The sequence below is a fragment of the Siphateles boraxobius genome, unplaced genomic scaffold (genome assembly GCF_051911475.1).
Source record: "Siphateles boraxobius isolate OS27281-9 unplaced genomic scaffold, OSU_SipBor_1 351, whole genome shotgun sequence".
In the NCBI taxonomy this organism is placed as follows: Eukaryota; Metazoa; Chordata; class Actinopteri; order Cypriniformes; family Leuciscidae; genus Siphateles; species Siphateles boraxobius.
The window spans coordinates 1-27,500 of NW_027508977.1; the positions used below are offsets into that span (position 1 = coordinate 1).

Below are 27,500 nucleotides of genomic sequence, written 5' to 3' on the forward strand. Positions count from 1 at the left end.
ATAATTTCAAGAAACTTACGATCTTCTCTGGACATTTCCTTCTTTTCCATATTCTTTTCATTGAAATCGTGATTGTATTGAACGGTCAGCATTTCTTCCAGTTTGCCCACCGATATCCTGTTCACCATAGCAGTGGGAAGCTCCTCATCCAACGCCCCGCTGTTACCATTCAGCGGACCACTAACGACCCATCCCAGCACCGTCCTAACAGCATACGGGCCATTCCCGCAGCTGTTGAAGACCTCCCAAGGTTCTAATACCTTGGGAGCATTGGTTCCAATTAAGAGATCAACGTTTGCTCTTATGCTTGGGATGTGTACTTTTGACAAGTACGGCCAGCTAGCCAGGTCTTTAGGCGTTACCAAGTTATCCAAAGTAACTGGCATTTTCTTTTGCGTGAGAACCTCCGGGAGCATATAGAAGCCATTGCTGTCCAAATCAGATACCTCTAAACCAGTCAACGAGAAGGCTGGAACAACAGTTTCTTGCCCCATGGTCCGCAATAAGAAATTAGTTCTTCTGCCTGTAATATTCAGCTTGTGCATTAGAATCTCCGTGCAGAATGTGGCTGAACTCCCAGGATCCAGAAAAGCATAGGTGTTTATGATGCAATTTCCCTTAGCAGATTTCACCTTTACAGGGAGAATGGACAAAACGCACTGGACCTTACCGGCCCCTGTATGTCCACATGTTTCCTGTGAAGTTGGCTGGTTATTATATGGCTCCTCCAACTGTACCATAGCTGTTGTTTGCCTTTTAATATGCAGCACGGTGGGATGAGTTTGGCCACAAACTTTGCATGTCAAGCGTCTGACGCAATCCCTACTCATGTGACCATGACCCAAACATGCAAAGCAAACTCCCTTTTCCCTCAAAAAGTAAATCTTTTCCTTGTGCTTCTTTCCACTGAACTGTTTGCACTCTTCCAACAGGTGACTACGAGCACAGCAAAGGCATTCAGCTTTCTTTTCCTTCCCTGGAGGCAATGTTGGCTCCTTTTCTCCCTCCGACAAGTGCCTAGATGCTACTGTGGTGGCAACAATATTTCCAGTTACTTTGTTCCTGGGCTGGGAATTAAACCTGGTAAGATTCGTCGTAGCAGCTACACGTGGTGGTAAATCCTGTATGTTGCCAAACAAGGGGTCAGAAAGAACACTAACACGATGCTCAATGAATGTAACCATATCCTCAAAATGAGCTCTATAGTTAGTTCTTTCCATTATGTCATGAGCCTTGGTCCTCGATTGCTCTCTCATTTTGAATGGCAGCTTTGCAATAATGGCTCTCATGTTAACAGGCATATCCAGTTCCTGCATGTACTGGAGCTCCTCCATTACATTACGGCAGCCACGCAAGAATAAGGAATAGTCTTGAAGTGCCTTTACATCCTCAACTCGTATTGGTCGCCAGTTCAAAGCTCTTTCAATATAAGCTGTTGCAATTTTATACTGATTGCCAAAGTGCTCCAGTAGAAGACCCTTTGCCACTACATAGCCACGGTCAGGCTCCATATGTTGGCAGCTACGCACCAGTTCTTGTGGCTGTCCAATTGTAAATTGTTCCAAATAGTACAAACAATCTGCTTTCCCTGCTTTTTCCTCCACTCCTTGCTCAAAAGCCTTAATAAATGCTCTGTATTTGAGAGGGTCACCTTCAAATATGGGAATAGCTCGTGGTGGTAGAGACAATGAACGCTGCTGCTGAACTAAAGTTGCTGATATTTCATTTTGCCTGTGCATGATATTAATTATGTCTCCAGGCGGATTTTGACGGATCTGAGATTGGGATTGCGCTCCTTCCATATCCCTTGTTTGAGTAGTTGTTGGTTGACATTGGGAATAATGCAATGTTCCCAACGTATTGCTTTCAACCCATTGATCAGTTTCCTTTCGTCGCACATCCATTGATAGTTGTTTATGCGGTGGAAATGACGACTTTGTCATGTAATTTGGTTGGTTTGGTTTCCCTGCTCCAGGCTGATATTCCTTTGCCATAGGGTTTAAGAGATTAACAGTTTCATTTTTCCCTTTTTCCTTTTCTAGGTAGGAATTCATACCATTTGACAATGCCTGAGAAGAACCCTTTTGATCAGCGGCCTGTAAGACTGCCAGCATAGCATTGGATGCTGCCAGTTCAGCTTCCAAACCAAGCTGCTCTCTTTTCCTCCTCAGCTGCTGCTCCTGTTCCTCTAAAGCATGTTGCCCCTTTAAAGCTGCCACACGAGCTTCCAGTGCAGCTCTATTTGCCTCCGCTTTTATCCGTGCAGAGGACGTGGTACTTGACTTACCACTGTTGACACTCCTCTGATTTGAGCGTTTACTTCCAACCTGGGAAACGCTGTCATTAGGATTAACATCAGTACCATCAACATTTACATTTGCGAAGTCATAACCTTCATAGCTTGAAACCCACCTTTTTTCACTACCCGTTTTCCAGTTTGTGCTTGAACACCGCTGGTCACACTACTGGGTTTACCAGCTGTTACTTTAAGCACACCAGTCCCGTTAATGTCCGACGCTGCATCGCGCGTCTCCATGATAATAAAACTGTCACTCAAAGTTCGTCTTTACAGTCAGAGAAAAGTCTATTGTCCGCCTTATATGGCAACCAATGCATTGGGTTTATGCCCTTTTTATGTGTGCACACAATTTAAATGGCCAAAGGTGTAGCGCTACACATACCTCTTGCGTTGGGCGCCTTGCGATGCTCCAATAATCCGCTGCACGACAGCCGCCTCGTAGCTCCTACGCGTCCTTTCACCAACAGCTGACTGCATCCGCCAGCGTAGCTTTAATCCTTAGGCCAACAAGGCAGCTCGTCCTCTTATGCAATCTCGTTGCGTCCCACATGGTCCGGTTAACGCGAAGTTCCAAATGAGCCGGGTTTTTGACTAATGTAACCGCTCAGTCTAATACTGACGGGGCTACTGAGGTGGTTTAGCCCAGGAGTACCCTGGCTGACGCGCTGTACCATTGTTATTCTATTACCATACCGTCTCGTTTTAAGAGTCTCCAGACTTTGTTGTGTTGATGATTATTCAGTTTATTTGTTTGACCGTGCAGAGGTAAATGTCCATTTATCCAGTTTCAACGGTAAACCATATCCATATACATATACACCTACAATAGAATGTAAACAATACGTTTCAGCGCCAATGCGCCACAGCGGTCAAAAACCCTTTGCCCTTCCGGGACAAAACCCCCCCTGTTGGCAGTTTGGATCCTTCCTTTATACCTTTGACCCCAGGTGATATTAGAGTGACACCCACTGTACAAACAAGGAACAACACCCAATATCAAACTGCACAAATGCCACATTTGGCTCCTACAGTCTTGGTTACTAATGTACCCCTCATTCCCTCATTCACTTGGGATCTCCAATCACCTCTGAATTCTTGAAAAACATCCAGTGGAATTTACATTCCCAGCAACTCCCCGGTACATGCGGCTATATAAGATGGCGGCACACATCCACTCATTCAGGTTTATGCTGAGGAACCGAGGCGGGGTCCCGGCCATTCAGTGGGATGGTTTAGGGTTGTGGTAGGAGGTACATAACGTTACTGTTCCCTCCTTCAGGGAATGAGGGTTACATCAGTAACATCAGTCATGTTCAACATAATGTCGAAATCTAACAAATGGGGTCCCTAAATCTTAACTTCCCTATGACCCCACGGATGCCCAAAATGCAAGTCCTTCATACCAACGGGATAGTAGGGACAGGGCTTACCATGGAGACAGTCGTAGTGACTGTTCCTGATAAGTTCACAGGAAGAGTGCTTTGGTCTTTTCCTAATTTTCCTTACAGCCATAAAAAAATATCGGAAACTAGGGAACACACATAGGGAAACTGCTCTTTATGCTGAAGCATCCAGGGGGGAATCGCTGCATTTATCCATGCAAAACGCCAGTGAAACACCACTGAATGTGCCGTAGACCACCAGAAAGAGGGGCTTCCTTATTGTAGAGGCAATTGGAACAGCGATCATTCAGATTTATATTGTTCAGGTTTACCTGATTAATCAGCTGAATGTTTTCCTCTCTGTTCTAGACTCTCTAACTGCAGTGTGACAGAAGAAGGTTATAAAGCTCTGGCTTCAGCTCTGAGATCAAACCCTTCACACCTGATAGAGCTGGATCTCACAGGAAATGATCCTGGACAATCAGGAGTAAAGAAGCTCAGTGATTTACTACAGGATCCAGACTGTCAACTGAAGACACTGAGGTGAGACGGGATGAAATAATACAAAAATGAGTTATATCTAGGCTAAATATTCATAACAAATACATTATTTTAGTTATATAATAAGCTGGACAATTTGTTGCATCAAAATGATCAAGATCAGATCAGATGCTGCAGATTCTGTCATGATGATGATAACCGTCAACACATTTAGTTGTGATACGAGCTAAAGGTCAAATAGACATTATGGGCATGTCAGTATATGTGCTGCTATTCTGGAGTATATCTTGATTATTAACATGCACAATTTTGTTTTTGTGCACACTTCTCATCAATAATTGTAGATAACCTTTTAGTGAAATACTTTTCTGAACACAATAGTTTTCCATCAAGCCCAGATTCACTGCATCTCTCTACTGCAGGTCTATGAGTTAGGGATGGGCGATATGGACTTAAAAATATATCACAATATTTTCTGGCATTTATTGCGATAACGATATCAATGACGATATAAATATAATACCATATTCACCACTGTTTTTGACTACAAGTGATAGCTGCATGCAAAGTCAAATGTACCCTTCATCAAATAGGCTCCTATAAAATACCAATTACCGTACATAAAATAATTTAAAAAAAACAGTAAAAATCCAAACACCATCCCTTGGAGAAATTGAAAAGTTGCATATATATGTTTCTTCTGTAAAAGTGCAGATAATGTTTAAATAGTGCAACTATACTGAAAAACATCACACTGTTCAAATCATTTACAAGTTTGAAATGTAAAAAAAACTAACAACGAATAGTTATAGCTACTAATACTACTACGAATTCTGATACTAATAACAATATAAACCCCACTAAGGATTGATGAGCAGCTGGGTTCATGAATATTATCACGTCTGCGTTTGTGCATTAGTTTCTGCTTGCTCATAAAAGCTGAATAATTCCAAATGAACTACATTTTTTTTACAGGAAAATACAACAAATAATATCATTTCGTCATGTACACTTCAATTCTGCATGGTATGTAAGACTCTCTCTCTCATTGAGTGTGTGAGAAACACTGAGCGCTCTCAGCAAAGTGAAAGCAAGTCATGCGCCTCACACTAGTGTTTACTGCGCGTCAAATACACTGTGTATTCATTGAGATGAACTGATATAGTGGGCTTTACGGATCACTTGACGGAGAGCGAAACTCTCAAGCGCTCAGTAAGTGTTCGGCGAGATGGGTGGGTGAAAATCTATCTGTGAGTACCAGTTCCAGATTGTAGAGGTAGTAATGGTGTGTTCACATCGAACGCGAATAGAGTGTCAAATACGCGTCTATCGCGTCTAGTTAGACGCTTGTTCAACTTGCGCGGAAGACGTTCGCGGCAAACGCATCACCCAATTCGCGTCATTCGCGACGCCCGGCGTGAATGATCTGTCTATTCGCGTCTTTGCATTGACTTTGTATGTAATCTACTCGCGCAATTAATTAAATTTGCGTTTGGTGTGAACACACCATTACTTTTTTAGCGATAAACTTCACCTCAGCTTCACGTCCGCCTTCCGCCATGGGCGGAGCTGCGAATGGGTCCCGTCATCAACTAGGCTTTATCGTTATTATCGCGGGAAGACTAATTCTTATCGTGAGGAAAAATTTTACCGGTATATCGCAAACGATAATATATCGCCCATCCCTACTATGAGTCTCCAGATGTTCACAAGCCAGTTTTCTCTGTGCTCATGTTTCTCACTCCTCCTGCTTAAAAGCCAGAAAGATCGTCCTGATCGTCGGCCTGCAACCCTTGTTCCCTGAAAAGGGAACGGAGGATGTAGTTGACGTCGACTGAATGGGGATCACACTACGGAGCCAATCCTCCACGAGTACTATAAACGAGCCAATGGAATTGGCGTGCGTGACTCGCATCACACACTCCGCCCCCGCGGCACGGGTATAAATACGAAAGTGGATGCACGCACTAGTTGCTATTTCGCTGAGGAGCCGAGCGTAACCCGGAGTCAGCGGTGGTCCAGCAGTAGTGGCAAGGGGACTACGTCCTCCGCTCCCTCCTTCGTACGCAACCAGGACGTTCCCTTTCAGTCGAGAACGTCAGACGTGTCGACGTCACGGCTTTGCCGGGCGGCTCACCCCTCACTGTAATCCTCAGATCACCCAGCTTGGACAGCACCCCGATCTTCCTCTGGGAAGGTAACCCAGAAGAAGGGCCAGGGCAGGGCCCAGAGGAGGGGACTGCACCTACGCTTTTGACGTAGGCGAGTCTCGATCTCAACACCGAGATGGTTATATTCCCGCAATGGGAACATGACTCATCCACGAAAGCTGTCTCAGCGTGCTGTAAGCCCGAACACACGATACAGCTTTCGTGACCGTCAGAGGGGGACAGAGCTTTACCGCACACACAAACGCACGGAAGGAATGGCATCTAGAGAAAGACACACTCACACCCGTGTTGCTCTTTTAGGAAATGGGACCGTCACCAGTGCCGGAGCACACAGGGAATGACCGCGGGAACACTGAATCAGCTGACTGAAACAGGGAAGCACTCACTTCTCGCCCTCTAACCAGCCGTCAACACACAAACAAACAGAGAAATTTGATGCTGTTAAAACTAGGGATGTCCCGATCCGATACTCAGTATCGGTATCGGCTCCGATACTGCCATTCTTGGCCGGATCGGTATCGGTCAGACGAGGCCGATCCAAATCCGATATGGTGCGTTTACTATTTTGTGTTATTGTTAAGCCCCACAAAATTGTGTGCACTATTTTATAAGTGTACTGAAGCCATACTATAGTATAATGTGAGATAGAAATGAATATTTAAGTCATTAAATTCAAGTTCACCTAAACTCTTCCCTCAGCTGCGGCTGTCAGTCATTCTCCATTCAGCGTTCAAACAGCGCGTCGCGTTCGGTGACAGTCAACGATGAAACTCAATCCAAGATGATTCAATGTTACTATTATTATACTTGATCTGTAGATAAAGCTCTATGGTTTCGCATAAAATGACTATCTTGCTGGACTGTATTGCTGTACCTTAATCATGTTCCTTTCTACCATGTGTCTGTTAGATCACAACACTGGAGAGCACTATAATTGTTCTTTACGCGCACAGTAACTTAAATTTAAAACTGTTAAAAGAAAAGGCTCAATAAACTATTGCATAGATAGATACTGTATAATACACTATGCATCGATATGTCTTTCATTTGAGCTTTAATCTTTTCAATGCGGACTGGAAGAGCTGCGCGCTGTGACTCTGTGTTGCTTTAAGTTCATCATTCTGTGCTCGGGATGCGCATAAGCGCTTTGTGCCGCACTGTATTGGAGTCTTTCATAATCATATCATTATACTTATGCGCAATGAAAGATTATTAATAGCCTTTTTTGTTCTGTCCTATCTATCATATGTTGCTGCCTCATTAAACAGCTGTGCTATACATTTAAAAAATGTCTTAATTTTATAGTAGACTATATATAAAATAATTGACCTTTTTGATATGTTATCTTGTTTTTCATGAATGTATTTTACAACAATACAAAGAGCAATGTGTAACGTTTTACCAGATTTGTTCCCCACTAAATAATGTTTTTTTTTCACTAAATGTTCAGATTTTATAAAATTATTGTGCACTCGTGATTTTTCTAGAGTAAATTTTACTGGTGAATTATCTACTAATCTAGTTTATAAATATAATAGAATTTTTGTCATAGGTTATGATCATATTTTTTTTTATTTGTTGTTTTTCTTTATAATGAAGTTGTCTGTATTAAGTAGATTGTGTTTAACACACTAAAGAGTGATTATCAGTTCAACACAGAGTTATAGAAATTATACTTGATTTAAAAAAAAAACTGCGCTGGTATCGGATCGGTATCGGTCGATACTCAGAATTTTTGGGATCGGATCGGTTCAGGAAAAAATGGTATCGGGACATCCGTAGTTAAAACAGCATTTGAGAGCTAAGAAGCTCGCGATCACCGCTGCACTCGCGCTGTGGAAACACCAACACTGGGAGGTCTTCCCGCAAGAACACCGACACACTCGCTTGTTGAAAACAACAGCACTCTTCAGAGACATCAATCCACGATCGGCTCCGAAGCGAAAGGCAACTAGTGCGTGCATCTACATCCGTATTTATACCCGCGCCACGGGGGCGGAGTATGTGTGATGCGAGTCACGCACGCCAATTCCATTGGCTCGTTCAATAGTACTCGAAGAGGATTGGCTCCCTAGGATTGGCTCCCTAGTTCTGACGTTCTCGACTGAAAGGGAACTTAAAGGGACACTTCACCCATTTGCATTAAGCTTTGTATTGTTAGAAACCCAGTCATATATTATAATTATCGTGGATTTTTCCTTAATTTTTCCCTGAGATGGGAGAAATAAGGATTTAAGTGTTTTACTTCCTGCTTTTTATGACGTAAAAATCGTCATTTTGCGTCATAAAAAGCAGGAAGTCCCATTTCATTGAAAATTGTAGAGACTACAAACACAAGCTGATCATTTATTCAGGGTGTGGGACCCACTCACGCTACAGACCTATTACAGATCAGTGGGTGGGACTTCACTTGCAGATACAGAAAGCAATATCAGCCATCTTGTTTGGAAGCTAAGCTAACAAGCACTGTGGAGATAGGAAGTTACGACAATGACGGAAGAAACTAAACATGATATGGAAGATGAGGATTTTGAAATTCTGCTGCTCGAATCCGCTGTTCATGGCTATCTTTACGAGCCGCGATATAGTGAAGAGCAACTGAGGCTGATGGAGGAACAGGAGGCGGCTGCCTGTCGCGGACGAGGAGCCCGGACTGGCTCGAGCTGGGCAGATTGCTGGTGCCTGTGTTCTCGCTGTGCGCTACGGACACAGATAGAGTCCGTCTGCTGCAGAGAATTTCAACGATGGCAATTTCTCCTGGACGAAATCTCTGAATCAGACGAGCACACGGACGTTGGTGTTGTGATCCATCCTAGTTTCGCACCGCATTCTGACTGAACATCCAGGTATCATGCAATAATTCACCATATAGAAAGAAATACAAACGAGGAGTAATTCACTAATGAGTTTGCCAATGTAACGGGGTTCGTTGTTGTGGGAAGAATGAGGCGGGAACCGGCGAACATTTAAACATTTTAATAGTAAAATAAACAAATACAAAACAAAAATATAAGCCACGGCCCCTCACTGCTGGCCACACACAACATAAACAAAACACAACATAAAATCAGGCCTATTCCTCACTCGATCTGCCCTGTCGTCGCTCCTTGTTTTATGCGTCCGCTCCTCTGTGAGAGATGCGAGAGAGACCGGTGCGTCTCACAGGTGTCGTTCATTATCACTCACGCCACCGGCCTAGCGCCGTCCTCTCACGTCCCTCGCCCTCGTCCTGCTCGCCACAGCCAACTAACTAGAAATTTTGTGTGAAATGAATTTCTAACTCTGGTGGCAGCTAACGTTAGCCTTGTAGACGGAAGAGTGATTTATCTGATGTTTGCGCTGTTCTGGATTAGTGGGAGTGGCTTGCGGAGCTGTGCAATGTGGTGCATTGTGGGAGTTGTTGTCTTACATACAAATGCGCCCTAAAGTTATTTTCTGTCTTTTCTCGGTCAAGAGGGCACCCAATTCAAAATTTCTTTTACATTTCGACTACATATATAACCCACTTTCAATAAAGATTAATGTTGAAATGGGTGAAGTGTTCCTTTAATTTCACACTCTGTATTCATCCTGAAAATCATGATCTAGTGAGCTTTTGCCCTTCTGCTCTGTGAGACGTTTCTGTTCTTACGAGTTTGCTTTAGGACTGAGTGTCGCTCTAGTTTCTTTTAAATATATATTTATTTGTGTATTTAAATGTTCAATGAAAAGTGTTACATCTAGATAACAAACTAAAGCTTGTCTTAATAATGAAGTTTTTTATCATATCAATCATTTTGTAATGCAATGGACATTTAGCTGAGAACTGAATTGACTCTTCTGCAGGTTTTTGAGTCCTGCTGCAGAGGAAGCCTGTCAGTATGTGAATAGAGTTGTGGGTAAAAACCCGTTACTCCAGAGAGAGCTGAATCTGAGTGGACATAAACTAGGAGACACACGAGTGAATCAGATCGCTGCTCTACTGCAGGATAAACACTGTCAACTCAACACACTGACGTGAGTATTGCTCATTTATTTATATTACTTTACTTTTAGTTGTAATGTTAGCTGATGATAGTGATGTTAGCTGATTTCCAGACAGACAGTTTGATCATGGGTCAATAATTATTTCAGTAACTGTAGAGCTAGAACAATGTTTTTTGTGACATCAGAACTGTTCATAACTGCTTTCAATTTAACCTTTATATAACCAGTATATATATATATATATATATATATACTGTATATATATACACACAGGCAAAAGCAGGTATCCACAGTATACTAAGGGTTCGGGGTTTGCTCGAGTAGCACTCTTGCATCGCCTTGGTAAACAAGTATTGACTTCAGGTGTGTGTGTGTGTGTGTGTGTGTGTGTGTGTGTGTGTGTGTGTGTGTGTGTGTGTGTGTGTGTGTGTGTGTGTGTGTGTGTGTGTGTGTGTGTGTGTGTGTGTGAGAGTGTGTGTGTGTGTGTGTGCGCCAGTGCTGCTTCCCCAGCTAATGTGACTTTATCACAGCTGTATAAGGCCCTGTCCACACGGAGACGCGTTTAGCTGTATACGTACAAATTTTGTATCGTATTGGCGTTTCGTCCAGACTAGGGCTGGGAAAACTAGAAAATGTCAACCGTAACAGATGTTTTTATTCCGTGTATATATACACAATATACACGGTATACCGCGACATATAAATAAGTGTAGCGTAACTCTCGTGTAGCGTGCATGAGACTGACACTGAGATTTGTCAAAGAAACATGGAGAAAGCAGATCAAGAGGACCTACAAAGGAATTACGTTTTCTAAAGGGTTGTTAACGTGATATTTTTGGGGGAAATGCGCAGCAGTCACTAGCAGTGCAGCACCCGTAGACTACAGTTTAGAGGAGTGCACGTTCCCAACGGGGAAAGCATGAAGCTTACTTGACAACATCAGTTCATATATCAATATCGTAACAAATAGAAATAACCTTAAATAATGTACAGTCTTTCCGTCTCTTATGTATAGTTACTTTTTAAACACGAAAATCGCATCAGCATGACACGCAAGCGGTTGCCGTGGTAATGAACAACCTGCTTGTTAAAGCGAATGTATAATCCTGTATCTGAGGCAAAATTACTAAATATGCAGCGCGAGTTATATATTTTTAACTCCAAACAATTGGCCACTGAACCAGCTGATAAAATCTGCCTTTGATTCGATACGTGATTACAACTTGACACTCAAATGAACCGATCGCATTTTACTGATGCAAAAGACGCGCGCGTGCACACGCACTGAGAGGGAGCGCGGTGTGTCAGTGTTCACCGGGCTATGGTCAAATAATGGTGGAGTTACAAGGTGTGTATAATTTAAGCTACAGAGTCAACACTAACAGTAGCTGCTGTTCGGTTTTCATACTGCTGCTCTCCTTCTAGTCTCTTCTGAACTTGATGAGCTCGACACTTCTGAACTTCTCTTGATTAAAGCTGCAGTAGGGAGTTTTGAGAAAATGTTGACTTAGCCTGAAAATTTGAACAAGCACAACTTACAGGGTCCAACCCCCTTGCTCTCTGCTGCGCTACAGCTCTCCCTCCACAGCTCCTCCCTCCACAGCTCCTCCCTCCACTGCTCCTCCCTCCACAGCTCCTCCCCCACAGCTCCTCCCTCCACAGCTCCTCCCCCACAGCTCCTCCCCCACAGCTCCTCCCTCCACAGCTCCTCCCCCACAGCTCCTCCCTCCACAGCTCCTCCCCCACAGCTCCTCCCCCACAGCTCCTCCCTCCACAGCTCCTCCCCCACAGCTCCTCCCTCCACTGCTCCTCCCTCCACAGCTCCTCCCCCACAGCTCCTCCCTCCACAGCTCCTCCCCCACAGCTCCTCCCTCCACAGCTCCTCCCTCCACAGCTCCTCCCCCACAGCTCCTCCCCCACAGCTCCTCCCTCCACAGCTCCTCCCCCACAGCTCCTCCCTCCACAGCTCCTCCCTCCACAGCTCCTCCCCCACAGCTCCTCCCTCCACAGCTCCTCCCCCACAGCTCCTCCCTCCACAGCTCCTCCCCCACAGCTCCTCCCTCCTCCTTCCTCCACAGCTCCTCCCCCACAGCGGAGCCTGCCGAGAACGCGCAGGCTAGTAAGCAGGACCACTGATGACGGCGGATTATAAACAGTTATGGAACATTCTCTAATAGGGACGAAACATCAACAATATGCTTTACATTGACCCTGCCCATTCTTTGACTACAAACTTGGTCCTCAAATCATTATGTATTTTGCAATACATGTAACTTTATAACGTTGCACTCTTTCTATAAGTTATAAATAGCTAGTAAGATAAAGTTAAAGGATTAGTTCACTTTTAAAAAAACTTTTGCTGATAATTTACTCACCCCCATGTCATCCAAGATGTCCATGTCTTTCTTTCTTCAATCGAAAAGAAATTAAGGTTTTTGATGAAAACATTCCAGGCTTTTTCTCCATATATTGGACTTCAATAGGACACCAACGTTTCAAGGACCAAATGACAGTTTCAGTGCAGCTTCAAAGGGCTTTAAACGATACCAGACGATGAATAAGGGTCTTATCTAGCGAAACGATCGGTCATTTCAAAAATAAATAAAAAACTTTAAGTTTTATAAGCACAAATGCTCGCCTTGCTCTGTTCTGTGATGCACGTTCGTGATCCTGTTCGAACTCGTTCATCAAAATGAACAAATCTTTTTTCGAGTCATTTCGTTCGTTGAATGAACGAAATGACTCGAAAAAAGACTCGTTCATTTGGATGAACGAGTTCGAACAGGAGAGTCACGAACGACGGTACGCGCTCGCGCTGTGCAAGAGAGCGGTGATCAGTGCGTACACGAGCGTGATTGACACTGATTGAAACTAGTATAGTATTACCAGGGTTTTTCCTGCATAGACAATTATGAGGCGGCCGCCTCCGTCAAATTTCGTGCCGCCTCCGCCTCTCGACAAAACTCGGACAGACAGTCACGTGCTCATATACACTTTTTCCACCGTGACAGTTCTGTCGCGATTCCCGCTTGTGTCCATTCTCTAACCGTGTAGTTAGCCGATAGTGCTGCACGGATCATAATCCGCGGGTCGAGCGGGCCGAGTAATAAAAACATTCCATTCAATCGAGGGTGGATGACAGCTAAATGAGTGTAATAAAGACACGGAACTCCCATCATGGTACCTAATGTACGGACGATAACAAAGTTGCGCTGTTGAGTCTCGCGCAGTTATTTATAACATTAATTATAGTTAAGAAACAATATATAGGCTACACACGACCAGAGTGCTGTTTTCCTGAATGCCATCACGATTGAAACCGAGATATTAATTTCATAACAGTTCAATAAACAAATAGTTAAAATTAAGTTACTTACATTTTTAGACTGTTTTTGTTCTGTTTTAGCAGCGAAAATAGTTCCAAACAACAGAACCATATCGCGTCTCACAGCAACACTCATCCATGATTCATTACTGAATCATTCAGCGTTTTGAACTAATCGCTTGAGTCAAAGATTCAATTGCCCATTATTAAACCGGCTCATTCTGAATCAATCAGCCGTGTGAACGAATCGTTTACTTTAATGACTCAATGACTCGCTCATTAAGACGGCCGCCTGCCGCCTCCTACTGGCGGTTTAGTTTCAAACTATCATTCTTTTCAACATTCCTTGTATATTCAAAAAATATTCAAAATAATCTCATTTAATACAGTTATAATTTTTCAATGTAAATTATTTAATTTGATTGGTAACAGCCTAGTGTCTTATTATTTTAATTGAATGTATTGATAAAATGGAAGAATTTTAAATGAAATTTAGAGCATACATTAAATAAAATTAGGGGGAAAATGCCCTTTATAAAGGTACAAAAAATTGTTCCGATAAGAGTGTTTTCAAAAATGAAACATTGACAATAAGTTTAAAGGGAGTAAAGCCTCTGTTTAGGCTATAAAGAAAATTTAATTTTGCCAAAAGAAGAACTTTTAATTTAAATAAATGTTAATTGTGTGATATGTTTCCATATTATCATGCTTAATTGAATAATTGTAATGTGATGATCAGATGCAGATATCTAAATCAAAGAATATGGGTGGTTGGCGGGTGGATTATTATTTATTTTTAACAACAGATTCGAGTGACTCAAAGTGCACCAGATTAATGAATTTATCTTTAAAATGTACAAAATTTTCTCCTGGGGAGGGCAAGCCCCCGAACCCCCCAAGTGTTACAATTTTACCACCTCCGCCTCGTTTTGAGCCAGGAAAAACCCTGATTACTAATATCCTACAAAATTAAAAGGAAATAACTAATGTATTATGAATATAGAATAGTTCAATATAAAAAATTCAGATATTATAAACTAATTGATGGAGTAAAGCAATAACATGAAATTGAAAAATTATTCAGCAACACTTTATTTAACGTTGAATTGCACCGATGAGTTGTATTTAATATCAATCAGTTGGGGGCAGTTCATCTAAAAGTTGATGAGTGTGTTTTGTTTACTATATTTAGCTATCAAAATAGTTTACCAAATAAAATAAAAGTCAAACAAGGTCAAAAATACTTTTCATTTCTAAAGTATTTGGGTTTATTTATTATTCTTGATTTTTCAAGAATAACTACATGTATAAATAACTATAGGCCTATCGTGAAATATATCGTTACCGTGAAATAAAATAAGTCATACCGTGAAATAGAAATTTGTGTGTACGGCCAATCCGTACATTTTGTGAAACGATGATGTCATCACACCACGTGTCAGCATTAGTCACACACCGCTACGTCACACGTAACAGCAACAACGGCGGACTTGTGATCGCGCTGCAGAAGCTACTGAGCCTATTAGCTTTACTAAAGCAACATCTTCTGCTCCTCTGCTACTACGCTGAGCAATCTTCGTCTTCAGCTCGCTGTCGTGTTGGGTTCGTATAGAGCGCTCAAGGTTATGCGCATGCTCCAAGTCTTCTTCTCCTTGTTTAGTGTATCTCTGTGGCAGAATTACAGCGCCACATACTGGTCTGGCATGTATACCACATCGTTTTCAGTTGGTTTCAGTGGTTTCATGTGTACACATATATTTCTCGAGACGCCACCGTGTTTACGAAAAAAATAAAATTAAACGAGGAAAAAATAAAGATCGGATAGGGAAAGCTCTGGCTTCGTGTAGTTCTGTTCTTGGTCTTGGATTTTGTGAAATAAATTTCTAAATAAATGCGACTTATAGTCCAGTGGGACTTATATATGTTTTTTTCTCTTCATGACGCATTTTTTGACTGATGCGATTTATACTCCGGAGCGACGAATAGTCCGGAAAATACGGTATCTGTTCACATCTCAAAAAATGTGTTTTGGGGTTTCATGACCCTTTAAAAATGATATGAAATGAATGTGTAAACATAAATACATCATCGATTTTACCCTTTGTATTTTTACAATGTTGGTAGTATATTTAAATGAACAATGTGTAGTCTTTCTCCATGTTTCTGCACCTGGATATCCCGGTTTATTTATCAGCAAAAGTCTGCTGGATGAAGCTGAACACGTTATAGACGGTGGGCCGAGGGGAGATTTCGTGTTTTCAGACGATCTGTGGGGATGGATAACCCAGTTTTTTATATATAACCACTACAGTTTATGAACACGTTAGTTGATCATCATAGATCTGAGTCCTCTCTCTCTCTCTCTCTCTCTCTCTCTCTCTCTCTCTTAATGTAGTTTAAGTGGAAAACTGCTTTATTGAAGACAGCAGGGCTTATGTTTCATTGTTTATAGCAGTGCACTTTCTGGGGTTTCTCTATTGGTCACATTTTAATGTGTTTTTTTATCTAGATAGTAATTGTTTAATTTCCAGCATTTGATACAAGGTTCTGATCGTGTACATGCAGAAATCTGCCTTTTCAACAGAGAATAAAGAAGAGAGACGTCAAATAAATGGCTGAAAATGAATGAGAAGAAACAGTGTCTTCTAGCACACAGAACTAGTGTGACTGGGTTTTAAAACAGACTATTGGAAACTAAATGCTGCTGTAGCTCTTCAATAAGATGATCATCATAGATGTGAACTATTGTTATTTCTCTGTCTTCAGTCTGTATAGATGCAGAATTACAGAGGAACAGAGTCTCATCCTGACTTCAGCTCTGAAATCAAACCCGTCACTGAGAGATCTGAACCTGAGCTGGAATAAACTAGGAGACTCAGGAGTGAAACACCTCAGTGATCTACTGATGAACCCACAATTCAAGCTGGAGAAACTACAGTTAGTATCATTATACTGTACAGCAATTGCAGTGTGACTGAAGTTTTAATGTTTTTTATCTAGATAGTAATTGTTTAATTTCCAGCATTTTATACAATGTACTGATGAGACACCTTAATTGATTGCGTGTGCAGCAAGCACAAGTTGTGATTTTTGCTGTGCACATGTGTATTAGTGTCTCCTTTGATCGTGGGAAATTTGAACAACGGACACATTTCCGATCCGAAGATATCAGCAAAAGTTTTTTTCTAAGATAAGACGTTCACTTCAGCATGCATACTCCACAATGAACATTATTATCCTTATGTGACTGTTAAACGTAACTGGTATAATCACAAACGTTATTCTGTGCCATAAAAACAGGCATATTTCATGATATTGTGTCATGTAAGGTCATTGCAAAATCTAGAGAAATGTGCGAGGTGGCCAGCGGGGTAAGTTGAGACACATTATATTACTTGGTGTAATTTGTTCATCAAATATATATTTCCTTCAGTTATTTTCATGCTTAATTAAGCCTGCTAAAATGCATTGTATGAGCTTCTGTTACTGAACACTGTTTATTCTATTGCTCTATCATATTTTATCTTTCATTTAATCAGGGTTCCCGCGGATCCTTAAAAAGTCTTAAAAAGTCTTAAATTAGATTTTTAAAATTTAAGGCCATAAAAAGTCTTATAAAGTCTTATTTTTACTTATGAAAGGTCTTAAATTTTAGATGACACTTCGACTTAGACATATCTAAATGTTTTCCAAATTAAAACTATCTAATTAGCGTAGTATTATTTTATATTATTCTATCTTTGTGGATTTGCTTGTTCACGTGACAATTCGCATCACATTCGCGGCCGGCAGAATAACGTCTGTCTCCTGCACGCGAGAGAGGAGAGAAGAAGAAAGTTGGCAAATGTCAGTTCAGTAGTAAGTTCATTCTTTGTGCGTTGGGGCCGGCGATGTATATGGTCTACTATGATATTGTAATCATTGTTTTAACGATGTACGAGGCACTGTGAGCTGACATCGCATTTGTCTCTCGTGCTTTCACTGCGTGATGTGTCAGTGCAGTTATAGGTAGGCCTATGTCCCCAAATTAGTTTTTGTCTTATATTTATATTATGTTCTTATATTAGAATATCACATCAGTAAGAGTGCCGTTTTCCCGTGCACAAGTGTGATATTTTGTTATACAATAGTTAAATTAAAAATAAATTAACATTGTGAGTTACTTTTTAGACACCATATTGACAATATTATTTGTTTTCCCTTTATTTCGCCTAAGAGAATTTCAAAATGAAACCGTAGCAGAGTCTAATGCAACAGACACCGATGATTTCTTGACTGAAATCCACGTTTTAAACGAGTCATTTTAACGATTCAATGAACAATCACTTGTTTCTTTCCCGAATGAATCAGCCGTTTGAACAAATCGGTTGAATGAATGAATGACTCCCTCAACTCGCTTACGGTATTAAGACAGTGACTTGCTGCCGCCTACTGGCGGTTTTAGTTTCATATTTAAAGTACCCTTTAATTAAAACGTTAAAATTAGAAATCATTTCATATTTAAATATTGAATATGGATTTTTTTTAAACTATCTCATAGCTTTATTTATGCAATTGTAAATGGAGTGTAAATATTAATGCCTCTTCTGATGCTGCTTCTGTGTCTCCTCTGAACTGCAAAGATGGATTTTGATTGAATGATTTAATTTGACTGGTAACGGTGGTACTGTATAATTATTGTGTAATTAAGTATTATTGTATAAATAAGTATAATTACTGTATAATTTAATTTGAATAATTTGAATGTTAGTATTTGACATAAAAGGTGATGCAGAACTCTAAATAAGTTTAGAAAAAATTTCCATATATAGGTGAAAATGCCCCTGGAAATCAATTTAAGGTGGCAAATATTGCACGTTAATTAATCATTTCTGTCACTGCTGTGAACTGACCACTGCATAGAATATGAAAAATATGAATATCTTCGTGAGTCTGCTGTCAACAACAGGCCTAAACCAGCCATTGCACCAGCACAAAGACACAATCAGTAAAATATCATCTAATTATTATCAACAAAACGTTTAAAATATCGAGATATATTTTTGTCAATATTGCACACCCCTAATGTACGGTCTTAATTTTGATTTCTTCAAGTCTTAAAAAGGTCTTAAAAAGCCTTAAATTTGACTTTAAAAAGTGTGCAGGAACCCTGTTAATAGCACAGCACATATTTAGAGCAGCTCCAGCAGGGTCAGTGCTGAGGATTGGGTCAGGGGTTCAAATGTTCAGACAACAGTGAAATATCAATCCTTTATTCCCATTTTGATACTACAACAAAATCTACCAGACTAATTAATGTGAATTTACAACATTATTAAAGACAAGTAAGCAGTCACTAACCCTTAATCAGTGTTTGGGGTACCAGGGGACCCCACTGGACTTTTCCTTCATTTTTTAAAAGTGTTACCTTCATCTCAGGGGCATGAAACTCTGACTTTTCCTAAATAATCTATCTAAACATGCACAAAAAAATGGGAAAATGAAAAAAATGACTTTTTTTCATTTTGTTTGTCAAAAAAATAAAAGTAAATCCATTATAAATCTGAAAATTTCTACATATAAACCAAGGACTGGTCCTAGAGCATAAATAAAAAGTGGAAAGAACTTTTCATCTCATACACACACACAAACACACACATGTATGTGACTGCAACAGAGAGCATTTTTATAGGAATTGGCAAAAAATCAAAAATCAACTAAACTGGCATAAATCTGAAAAAAAAATTCACAAATGCAACATGGAACAAGCATGTTCACACACACACACACACACACACACACACACACACACACACACACACACACACATAGAGAGAGAGAGAGAGAGAGAAAGAGAGGGAAAATGTGACTTGTAATGTTTCTGCAAATGTATGTATAATAATTTGCAAAAGCAGATAATTCAAAACATATCAGACAACGACAACAAATTCTAACTTTGACAAAAATAAATTTATGTATTTCAGAATGTTTAAATATATATTCACAAAATATATATCATAAAGTTGTGAGGAGAAGTTGAAGCATCAAGAAAAATGAAGTGAAAAGTCCTATATGGACATCTATTGGAAATATGTGGTCATTGCACTTTATTGCTTTAATTATAATTTCTAAAGTTTTTCCACAAACCTGCAGATGGCAGTATTCTATCCCTAACACAGAGCAATGTCCTAAAACAATTTAGATTTAATTAAGATCGTCATTTAAGCGATTTTTTTCTTTAAAACATAATTTTTCATGAGCCAATTTATGGCCTAGTTAAGTAATTGTGCAGTAAATTGGTAAAAAACTTCAAAATTTTCACAAAAACACAGCATAAATGTATAGTTGAGAAGTAAATTAAAAAAATGATATATAGTTTTCCATATAAAAAAATCATATTTCCTTATGCAATCGCTATTAAAAAGTTTGGGGTCTATTAGTCCCCCAAACACCATATAGTTATCCTTTTTGAACACTGATCAAATAAAAACAAATAATCAAATAACAAATAGCACAAATAAATACAATATAACAAAGAAAGGCTACAAATGAAATAAACAGTGTCTCTGGAGTTTTTCGGGTAGATCTAACAGTAGTTTTCAGATACAGAAATTTGAATAAAGTAATCAATTGTGAAATAACACTGCATTTTCATTACTGTATAAATTATATATAGACTTTTTGTAAAGTTACAAAAGCTAGGCTATTTAGTCAAGAGCAGTGAGTAATTTCTGTGTGCTTTGTTTGATGAGCATTAAAACACAGCATCAGGTTTATTAGACTGCTGTCCCTTTAAGACCGAACGCACGGACCCCATTTGAATACACTGTCTACGTTCACTTGAGATATAACCCACTTTGTTTACTACAGGATACTCGTCAAGACGGGCGTTTTTACATCATTTTGTGTGAATTTGTCCGTACAAGCACAAGACGTGAAAGAGAATTAAATTCATTATTCGCGCGCTGTCTGAGACGCTGGTTTTCGGGGCGCGCGCTTTGGATGTTTGCGTTCATGAAACTTCTTGACCCGCAAACGTCCTGTAATAATGTAGAGAACCACTCGTTATACATAAACCAGGAACAGTTCATGTTTTACACGTGTGCTGAGTGAACGATCAGCAATCAAGATCATTCAAAAGAAGTGCACACACACTGTACACACACTGTACACACACTGCTGGTATCAGAGCATGTTTATGAGTACGAGTACATGAGCTCAGTATCGGTGCGTCCCTAATCTCTCTTCCTCTGTCTGTTTTATTTGCTGATGAAGATGATGTGACTTTACAGAAGATATCGGCAAAAGTGTTTTTTCTAAGATAAGACGTTCACTTCAGCATGCACACTCCACAATGAACAGCTTATTATCCTTATGTGACTGTTAAACGTAACTGGTATCATCACAAACTTTATTCTGTGCCCTAAAAACTGGCATATTTCATGATATTGTGTCATGCAAGGTCATTGCAAAATCTAGAGAAATGTGTGAGGTGGCCAGCGGGGTAAGTTGAGACACGTGTATCTGTACCCGCGATAGACTTCTATTGTGAAACACTGTTTAGTTGTTCAGTGTTATGATAACAGGTTAAACGTCGTTATTAGCCAGCATAGGACGCAAATGAAAATAAAATTTGATATTTGTGATATTTAAACTGTGTATTATTAATTCATATATTAAATATATTGTTCCTGTTTTAACCAGTACTAATTTAAATAAAATTAATGAATTTAAATGGATGAATAAACAAACATGTTGCCCAATTGTTATTTTCTTTATTTATTGTATTTGCAATGAACGGTTAGTTTCCTTTACATCATTAAAAATGAGTGTCTCAACTGGACCACATATGGGTACAGTTGAGACAAAGCTGAGACAAAAAACACCTTATTTTTATGAGCTAATTGTGGAAAATATAAACTGCTTATGGCTATTATTGATTGATAATATCTTATTTTACAAGCTAATGAAATGTGATGTGGAAATTCACTTCTTTTCAGTATCTATTTTTGTGTGAAAAATCAAAACGCAAAAAGTGTCTCAACTGTACTCAGTCTACCGTACATGCAGAAATCTGCCTTTTCAACAGAGAATAAAGAAGAGAGACGTCAAATAAATGGCTGAAAATGAAAGAGAAGAAACCGTGTCTTCCAGCACACAGAACTAGTGTGACTGGGTTTTAAAACAGACTATTGTAAACTAAATGCTGCTGTAGCTCTTCAATAAGATGATCATCATAGATGTGAACTATTGTTATTTCTCTGTCTTCAGTCTGTATAGATGCAGAATTACAGAGGAACAGAGTCTCATCCTGACTTCAGCTCTGAAATCAAACCCGTCACTGAGAGAGCTGGACCTGAGCTGGAATAAACTAGGAGACTCAGGAGTGAAAAACCTCAGTGATCTACTGAAGAACCCACAATTCAAGCTGGAGAAACTACAGTTAGTATCATTATACTGTACAGCAATTACAGTGTGACTGAAGTTTATTTATTTGAAGACAGCAGGGCTTATGTTTCATTGTTTATAGCAGTGCACTTTCTGTTTTTTTTTAAACTAAAACACTTTATTCTCAATATCGCACAATGAGTCTGAGTTCACATTATATTTGTGTAAAATGCTTCACATTCATGATTTGTTTGTGAGATAATCTCTCTTCCTCTGTTTGTGTCTTTCTAGTCTACAGAACTGTGGCATTACAGATATTTCTTCTTTAACTCAGTCTTTGACTAACTCTAAAGCACTGCAGTTTTTAAAAGAGCTTAATCTGAGTCTCAATAAGATAGGAGACTCAAAGCAGCGGCTCAGAGACGTGATACGAGACTCAAACTGTGTCCTGAGGTGAGGAAACATCACTGTGAGATATTAAAGAGATCTTCATTTACCTCTGATATGTGAACAAACCTTTCTAACATTCGTGAAAGGAAATTATCACAAAGATTATTTGTTTAATTTAGTTTAATTAGTTGTAATTTGTTCCACTGAACACTGATTGTTTTCTCTTCTGTTCCACTTTACAGAGTAGATGAAGATCGATCAGCAAACTGGCTGATAAATGTGTTATATCGTAGTGAGAAATCATCATGAGAGGAGCAGAAACCATCAGGTGATCCACAGAAGAGTCTCACTACTGTCTATGAGGAGAAATAAATGTGGGATTAATGTGTAAATGTGATTCATACAGGTGGAAGAGACTCAGAAGAGACTCATGCGTATTAGAAGCATGTGATATTGAATGATTAATGTTGGTTTATTATTCATTCCAAATTATGGTTTTGTTTTAATTACAGGTGGAACAGGATGAATCATGGGACTGTATTATATCCTGCAACATCTCCTCAGACCTGAGACTCACGCAGGATCTTATTTGTGGACTTCATCTCCGCTTTCAACTCCATCATCCCGGATATCCTCCTGAATAAACTGAGCCAGCTCTCTGTACCAGCTTCATCTGTCAGTGGATCTCCAGCTTCAGACAGACAGACAGCAGCGAGTGAGGCTGGGAAACTCACATCTAGGACCTTCACCATCAGCACTGGTGCTCCTCAGGGTTGTGTGCTCTCCTCACTGCTCTTCTCACTGTACACCAACAACTGAACCTCTAAACACCCTCTGTCAAGCTCCTGAAGTTTACAGACGACACCACAGTCATCGCCTCATCCAGGACGCTGAAGAGCTGCGGACAGACTGGAGGTTATAAATTATGCTTTCACATTATGAGTTGCTAAAGGGACTCAGAATTGCAGGGGAAAAGTCAGACTTGTGAGATAAAAATCAGCCTTTCTTTATTTGTTTGTTTATTTTCTTATTTATTTTATTACGTGGCGGAAACAAGCTTCATTTACATGACTCGCGCGCACACACACACACACACACACACACACACACACACACACACACACACACACATCCGAGCTTCGAAAGCCAATAAAGAGATTTAAATACAGAGTGTGTGATGTCACAGTGGGCGGAGTCACTTCGGCTTTATGTTTGGGTCTGTTCAAACTCCTTTATACCTAATTTAAAATATGAAAATAAAAATGGGGCATATGAAAAATGATACAAGAAACGAAACGAGGCAGCAGACCTGGAAAACTGCCTATGGATCTAAAACTATATTCATTCCTATATTAATAACAAATGACAATCTATCCAACATGAACAAACTCTATAAATGAGTCCCAGTTTTAGGAGAAGAAGAAGTTTATTTAAACCGATGAGATTGTTCACACGAATATGATACGCAAGTTTTTAATATTTGAAGATCCAGCAACGTTCTCTTTGTCGAATCCCTTTATCCCTGAAACATGTTTCAGATTAAAGTTTGATGGTTTTAACCCTGTGAGAAAATATTTTTTATTCAGTTCATTATTTGGAAACGATTTTAAATAAAATTAAACCAAATACAAAGTTTTGGATCGGTAAGATGTTTTAATGTTTTTAAAATAAGTCTCTTCTGATCGCCAATGCTATATTTACGTGATTAAAAATACAACAACAACTTTTTCTTTTCTTTTTTTCCAATATTTTTTCAGGATTCTTTGATGAATAGAAGGTTTTATTTTGTTTATTTGAAATATAATATTTTATAACTGTAACCCAATTTAACGCATCCTTGCTGAATAAAATTAATTAATTTTAAATTAATCTGAATCTTAAATTAATAAAATTATTGATATCTTTTTATCCCCCCCATATAAAAATTCTTACTGAGCCCAAACAAAAGATAAAGATAAGATTCAGATAAATGCTGTTCTTTTAAACTTTCTATTTATCAAAGAATCCTGAAATAAAAATGTAAATAACTGTTTTTCAACACTATTAATAATCATAAATGTTTTTTGATCATCAAAATATCATGTTACACTGACTAAAACTTTTGAACTGCAGTGTTGAGCTTTAGAGTTTAGATTGTAAAAACCTAATTTTTTACAATCTAAAAATTTGAAGACAAAAAATCCACTGAAGCTGGATTGGCGTTAAAACAAACAAACAAACAAACAAACCTGTCCATGAATTATGAAAACTTCCCTTTGAATTGCGTTGATTTTTCGGACCCCAGTGGCAGATCTTCGTTCTTGTTTTAATCATAAACTTGCTTAATAAAGTTACACAAACACTACACAAAGTTATTTTCTTAACAATGAACTTGATGGTTTGCTGGAGATTTATAGATCAAAATGATTTTAATAACCTACAATGTAATTACAAGAACTTTAATCCTCAAATAACCATAAAGCCATATTGAACCCTTCATCTCCCATTGTTTTATTTTAGGATATTTTCTACATTTCTCTGTAGATTCTGTAATTTTTCAGTTGATTTGCTTGTTTTTAGTTCATCCTGCAAAAAGTCGCATTATAAATCAAATAATAATAATAACTCCTTTTAGCGTTTATTTCAAAATAAGTGAAAACCTCAGGAAAGCGAGCTTATAGAAAGTTAATATGAGACTGAATATGCTCTAAATATGACAACTCAAAGTTTCTGCCATAAGTTTCTTTTTCACTCTGATGTCTCTGAAAATAAAGCGATAGATGATACATTAAACATTATTTATATGATGTGTAAATACCGTATTTGTCACGGTTTGGGTTTTGTTTCTTGTTCCTGGTTCTTGTCTGTCATGTGATCCCCTGTTCTAGTCATGTGATCTTGCCTTAGGCTTGTTCGACTTGAACCGGCGCTGCACAGACCGATCGGTTGATGACATCAAAGTACCGCGAGAGCGATTAGAGAGCAGACGGCTCCTTATGCTTTTGAATCGCTCTCGCGGTACTTTGATGTCATCAACCGATCGGTCTGCGCAGCGCCGGTTCAAGTCGAACAAGCCTCTTGTGTTCCCCTGTCTGTTGTGTCATTGGTTGATTGTTTAAATGTTCACAGGTGTCCCTTGTCTCGTTGTTAGTCCAGTATGTATTTAAGCCCTGTGTCTTGTTCAGTCTTTGTGAGTTCTTAATGTTGTGTTGTTGTACCTTGATGTTGGTGGTTCTGTTCCTGAGTCTTGTGCCCTAGCCAGAGTCTTTATGTAGTTTGAGTTTATTAAATAAAGTGTGCTGCAATTGGATCCTGCTTCCTCCTTGCTTCCACCTCATCATAACAGAAGAACTCACCGCCAATGGATCCAGCAGTTGTTAGCAACCAGGCCTTAAGGAAATTCCTATCATCTCTGTCTCAAGATGGCCAGCCCTTGGAGAGGTATGTGAGGGACTTTTTGGCGTGTTGTCATCTGGGAGCGCTAAATGACGCCCAGCTCGTGGACCTGTTTTGTAGCGGGCTGGATTGGCACATCGCTCAAGTGATGCCGGAGGATCATACTGGCTGGACCCTGAAAGGGTTTGTTGATCTGGCCCTTTCCTTGGGCGGTTCGGCACTTGCAGAGCCTGAGTTTCCCCGCGTCACGCCAGTCAGCGGGTCTGACACCGGATCGGTCTATGGGCGTTCAGGGCTGATGTCCAGCTTGGCAGATTCCCCGCTAAGGTCCGTACGGTCTGCAAGGATCACCGTCCTGCCTGAATCTCGTCCCGTCAAACCAGTTCCAGAGCCTGTCCAGCCAGAGACCGTCCAGCCAGAGACCGTCCAGCCAGAGACCGTCCAGCCAGAGACCGTCCAGCCAGAGACCGTCCAGCCAGAGACCGTCCAGCCAGAGACCGTCCAGCCAGAGACCGTCCAGCCAGAGACCGTCCAGCCAGAGACCGTCCAGCCAGAGCTTCACGTCAGCCACGTCCAGCCAGAGCTTCACGTCAGCCACGTCCAGCCAGAGCTTCACGTCAGCCACGTCCAGCCAGAGCTTCACGTCAGCCACGTCCAGCCAGAGCTTCACGTCAGCCACGTCCAGCCAGAGACCGTCCAGCCAGAGACCGTCCAGCCAGAGACCGTCCAGCCAGAGACCGTCCAGCCAGAGACCGTCCAGCCAGAGACCGTCCAGCCAGAGCTTCACGTCAGCCACGTCCAGCCAGAGCTTCACGTCAGCCACGTCCAGCCAGAGCTTCACGTCAGCCACGTCCAGCCAGAGCTTCACGTCAGCCACGTCCAGCCAGAGCTTCACGTCAGCCACGTCCAGCCAGAGCTTCACGTCAGCCACGTCCAGCCAGAGCTTCACGTCAGCCACGTCCAGCCAGAGCTTCACGTCAGCCACGTCCAGCCAGAGCTTCACGTCAGCCACGTCCAGCCAGAGCTTCACGTCAGCCACGTCCAGCCAGAGCTTCACGTCAGCCACGTCCAGCCAGAGCTTCACGTCAGCCACGTCCAGCCAGAGCTTCACGTCAGCCACGTCCAGCCAGAGCTTCACGTCAGCCACGTCCAGCCAGAGCCGAGGCCCTCTTCGCCACTGGTCCTGCCCAGCTCAAGGCCCTCTTCGCCGAGGCCCTCTTCGCCACTGGTCCTGCCCAGCTCAAGGCCCTCTTCGCCGCTGGTCCCGTCCAGTCCAGAGACTGTTCAAGTCACGTCTGCCGATCCAGAGACTGTTCAAGTCACGTCTGCCGATCCAGAGACTGTTCAAGTCACGTCTGCCGATCCAGAGACTGTTCAAGTCACGTCTGCCGATCCAGAGACTGTTCAAGTCACGTCTGCCGATCCAGAGACTGTTCAAGTCACGTCTGCCGATCCAGAGACTGTTCAAGTCACGTCTGCCGATCCAGAGACTGTTCAAGTCACGTCTGCCGATCCAGAGACTGTTCAAGTCACGTCTGCCGATCCAGAGACTGTTCAAGTCACGTCTGCCGATCCAGAGACTGTTCAAGTCACGTCTGCCGATCCAGAGACTGTTCAAGTCACGTCTGCCGATCCAGAGACTGTTCAAGTCACGTCTGCCGATCCAGAGACTGTTCAAGTCACGTCTGCCGATCCAGAGACTGTTCAAGTCACGTCTGCCGATC

At 40.8% G+C, this 27,500-nt stretch overlaps 2 protein-coding genes across 2 annotated transcripts in view; both read left to right on the forward strand.

Moving 5' to 3' along the window:
* The first annotated feature begins 3,664 nt into the window (after positions 1 to 3,664).
* Positions 3,665 to 24,033, forward strand: LOC143702839 (ribonuclease inhibitor-like). The gene is made up of 7 exons (XM_077196733.1): positions 3,665 to 3,762; positions 4,051 to 4,224; positions 10,179 to 10,349; positions 16,411 to 16,581; positions 21,895 to 22,065; positions 22,303 to 22,464; positions 22,644 to 24,033. Exons 1-7 carry the CDS (start codon positions 3,665 to 3,667, stop codon positions 22,708 to 22,710), a joined length of 1,014 nt encoding a protein of 337 aa, XP_077052848.1. The 3' UTR covers positions 22,711 to 24,033.
* A 625-nt stretch (positions 24,034 to 24,658) lies between these two features.
* Positions 24,659 to 27,500, forward strand: part of LOC143702832 (uncharacterized) — a 5,231-nt gene continuing 2,389 nt past the window's right edge. Inside the window, exons 1-2 of the mRNA XM_077196724.1 lie at positions 24,659 to 25,272; positions 25,446 to 27,500. The exon at positions 25,446 to 27,500 is cut by the window's right edge and continues 2,389 nt beyond it. Coding sequence (XP_077052839.1) covers positions 25,742 to 27,500 — 1,759 coding nt within the window. The 5' untranslated portion in view covers positions 24,659 to 25,272; positions 25,446 to 25,741. The remainder of the gene's footprint in view (positions 25,273 to 25,445) is intronic.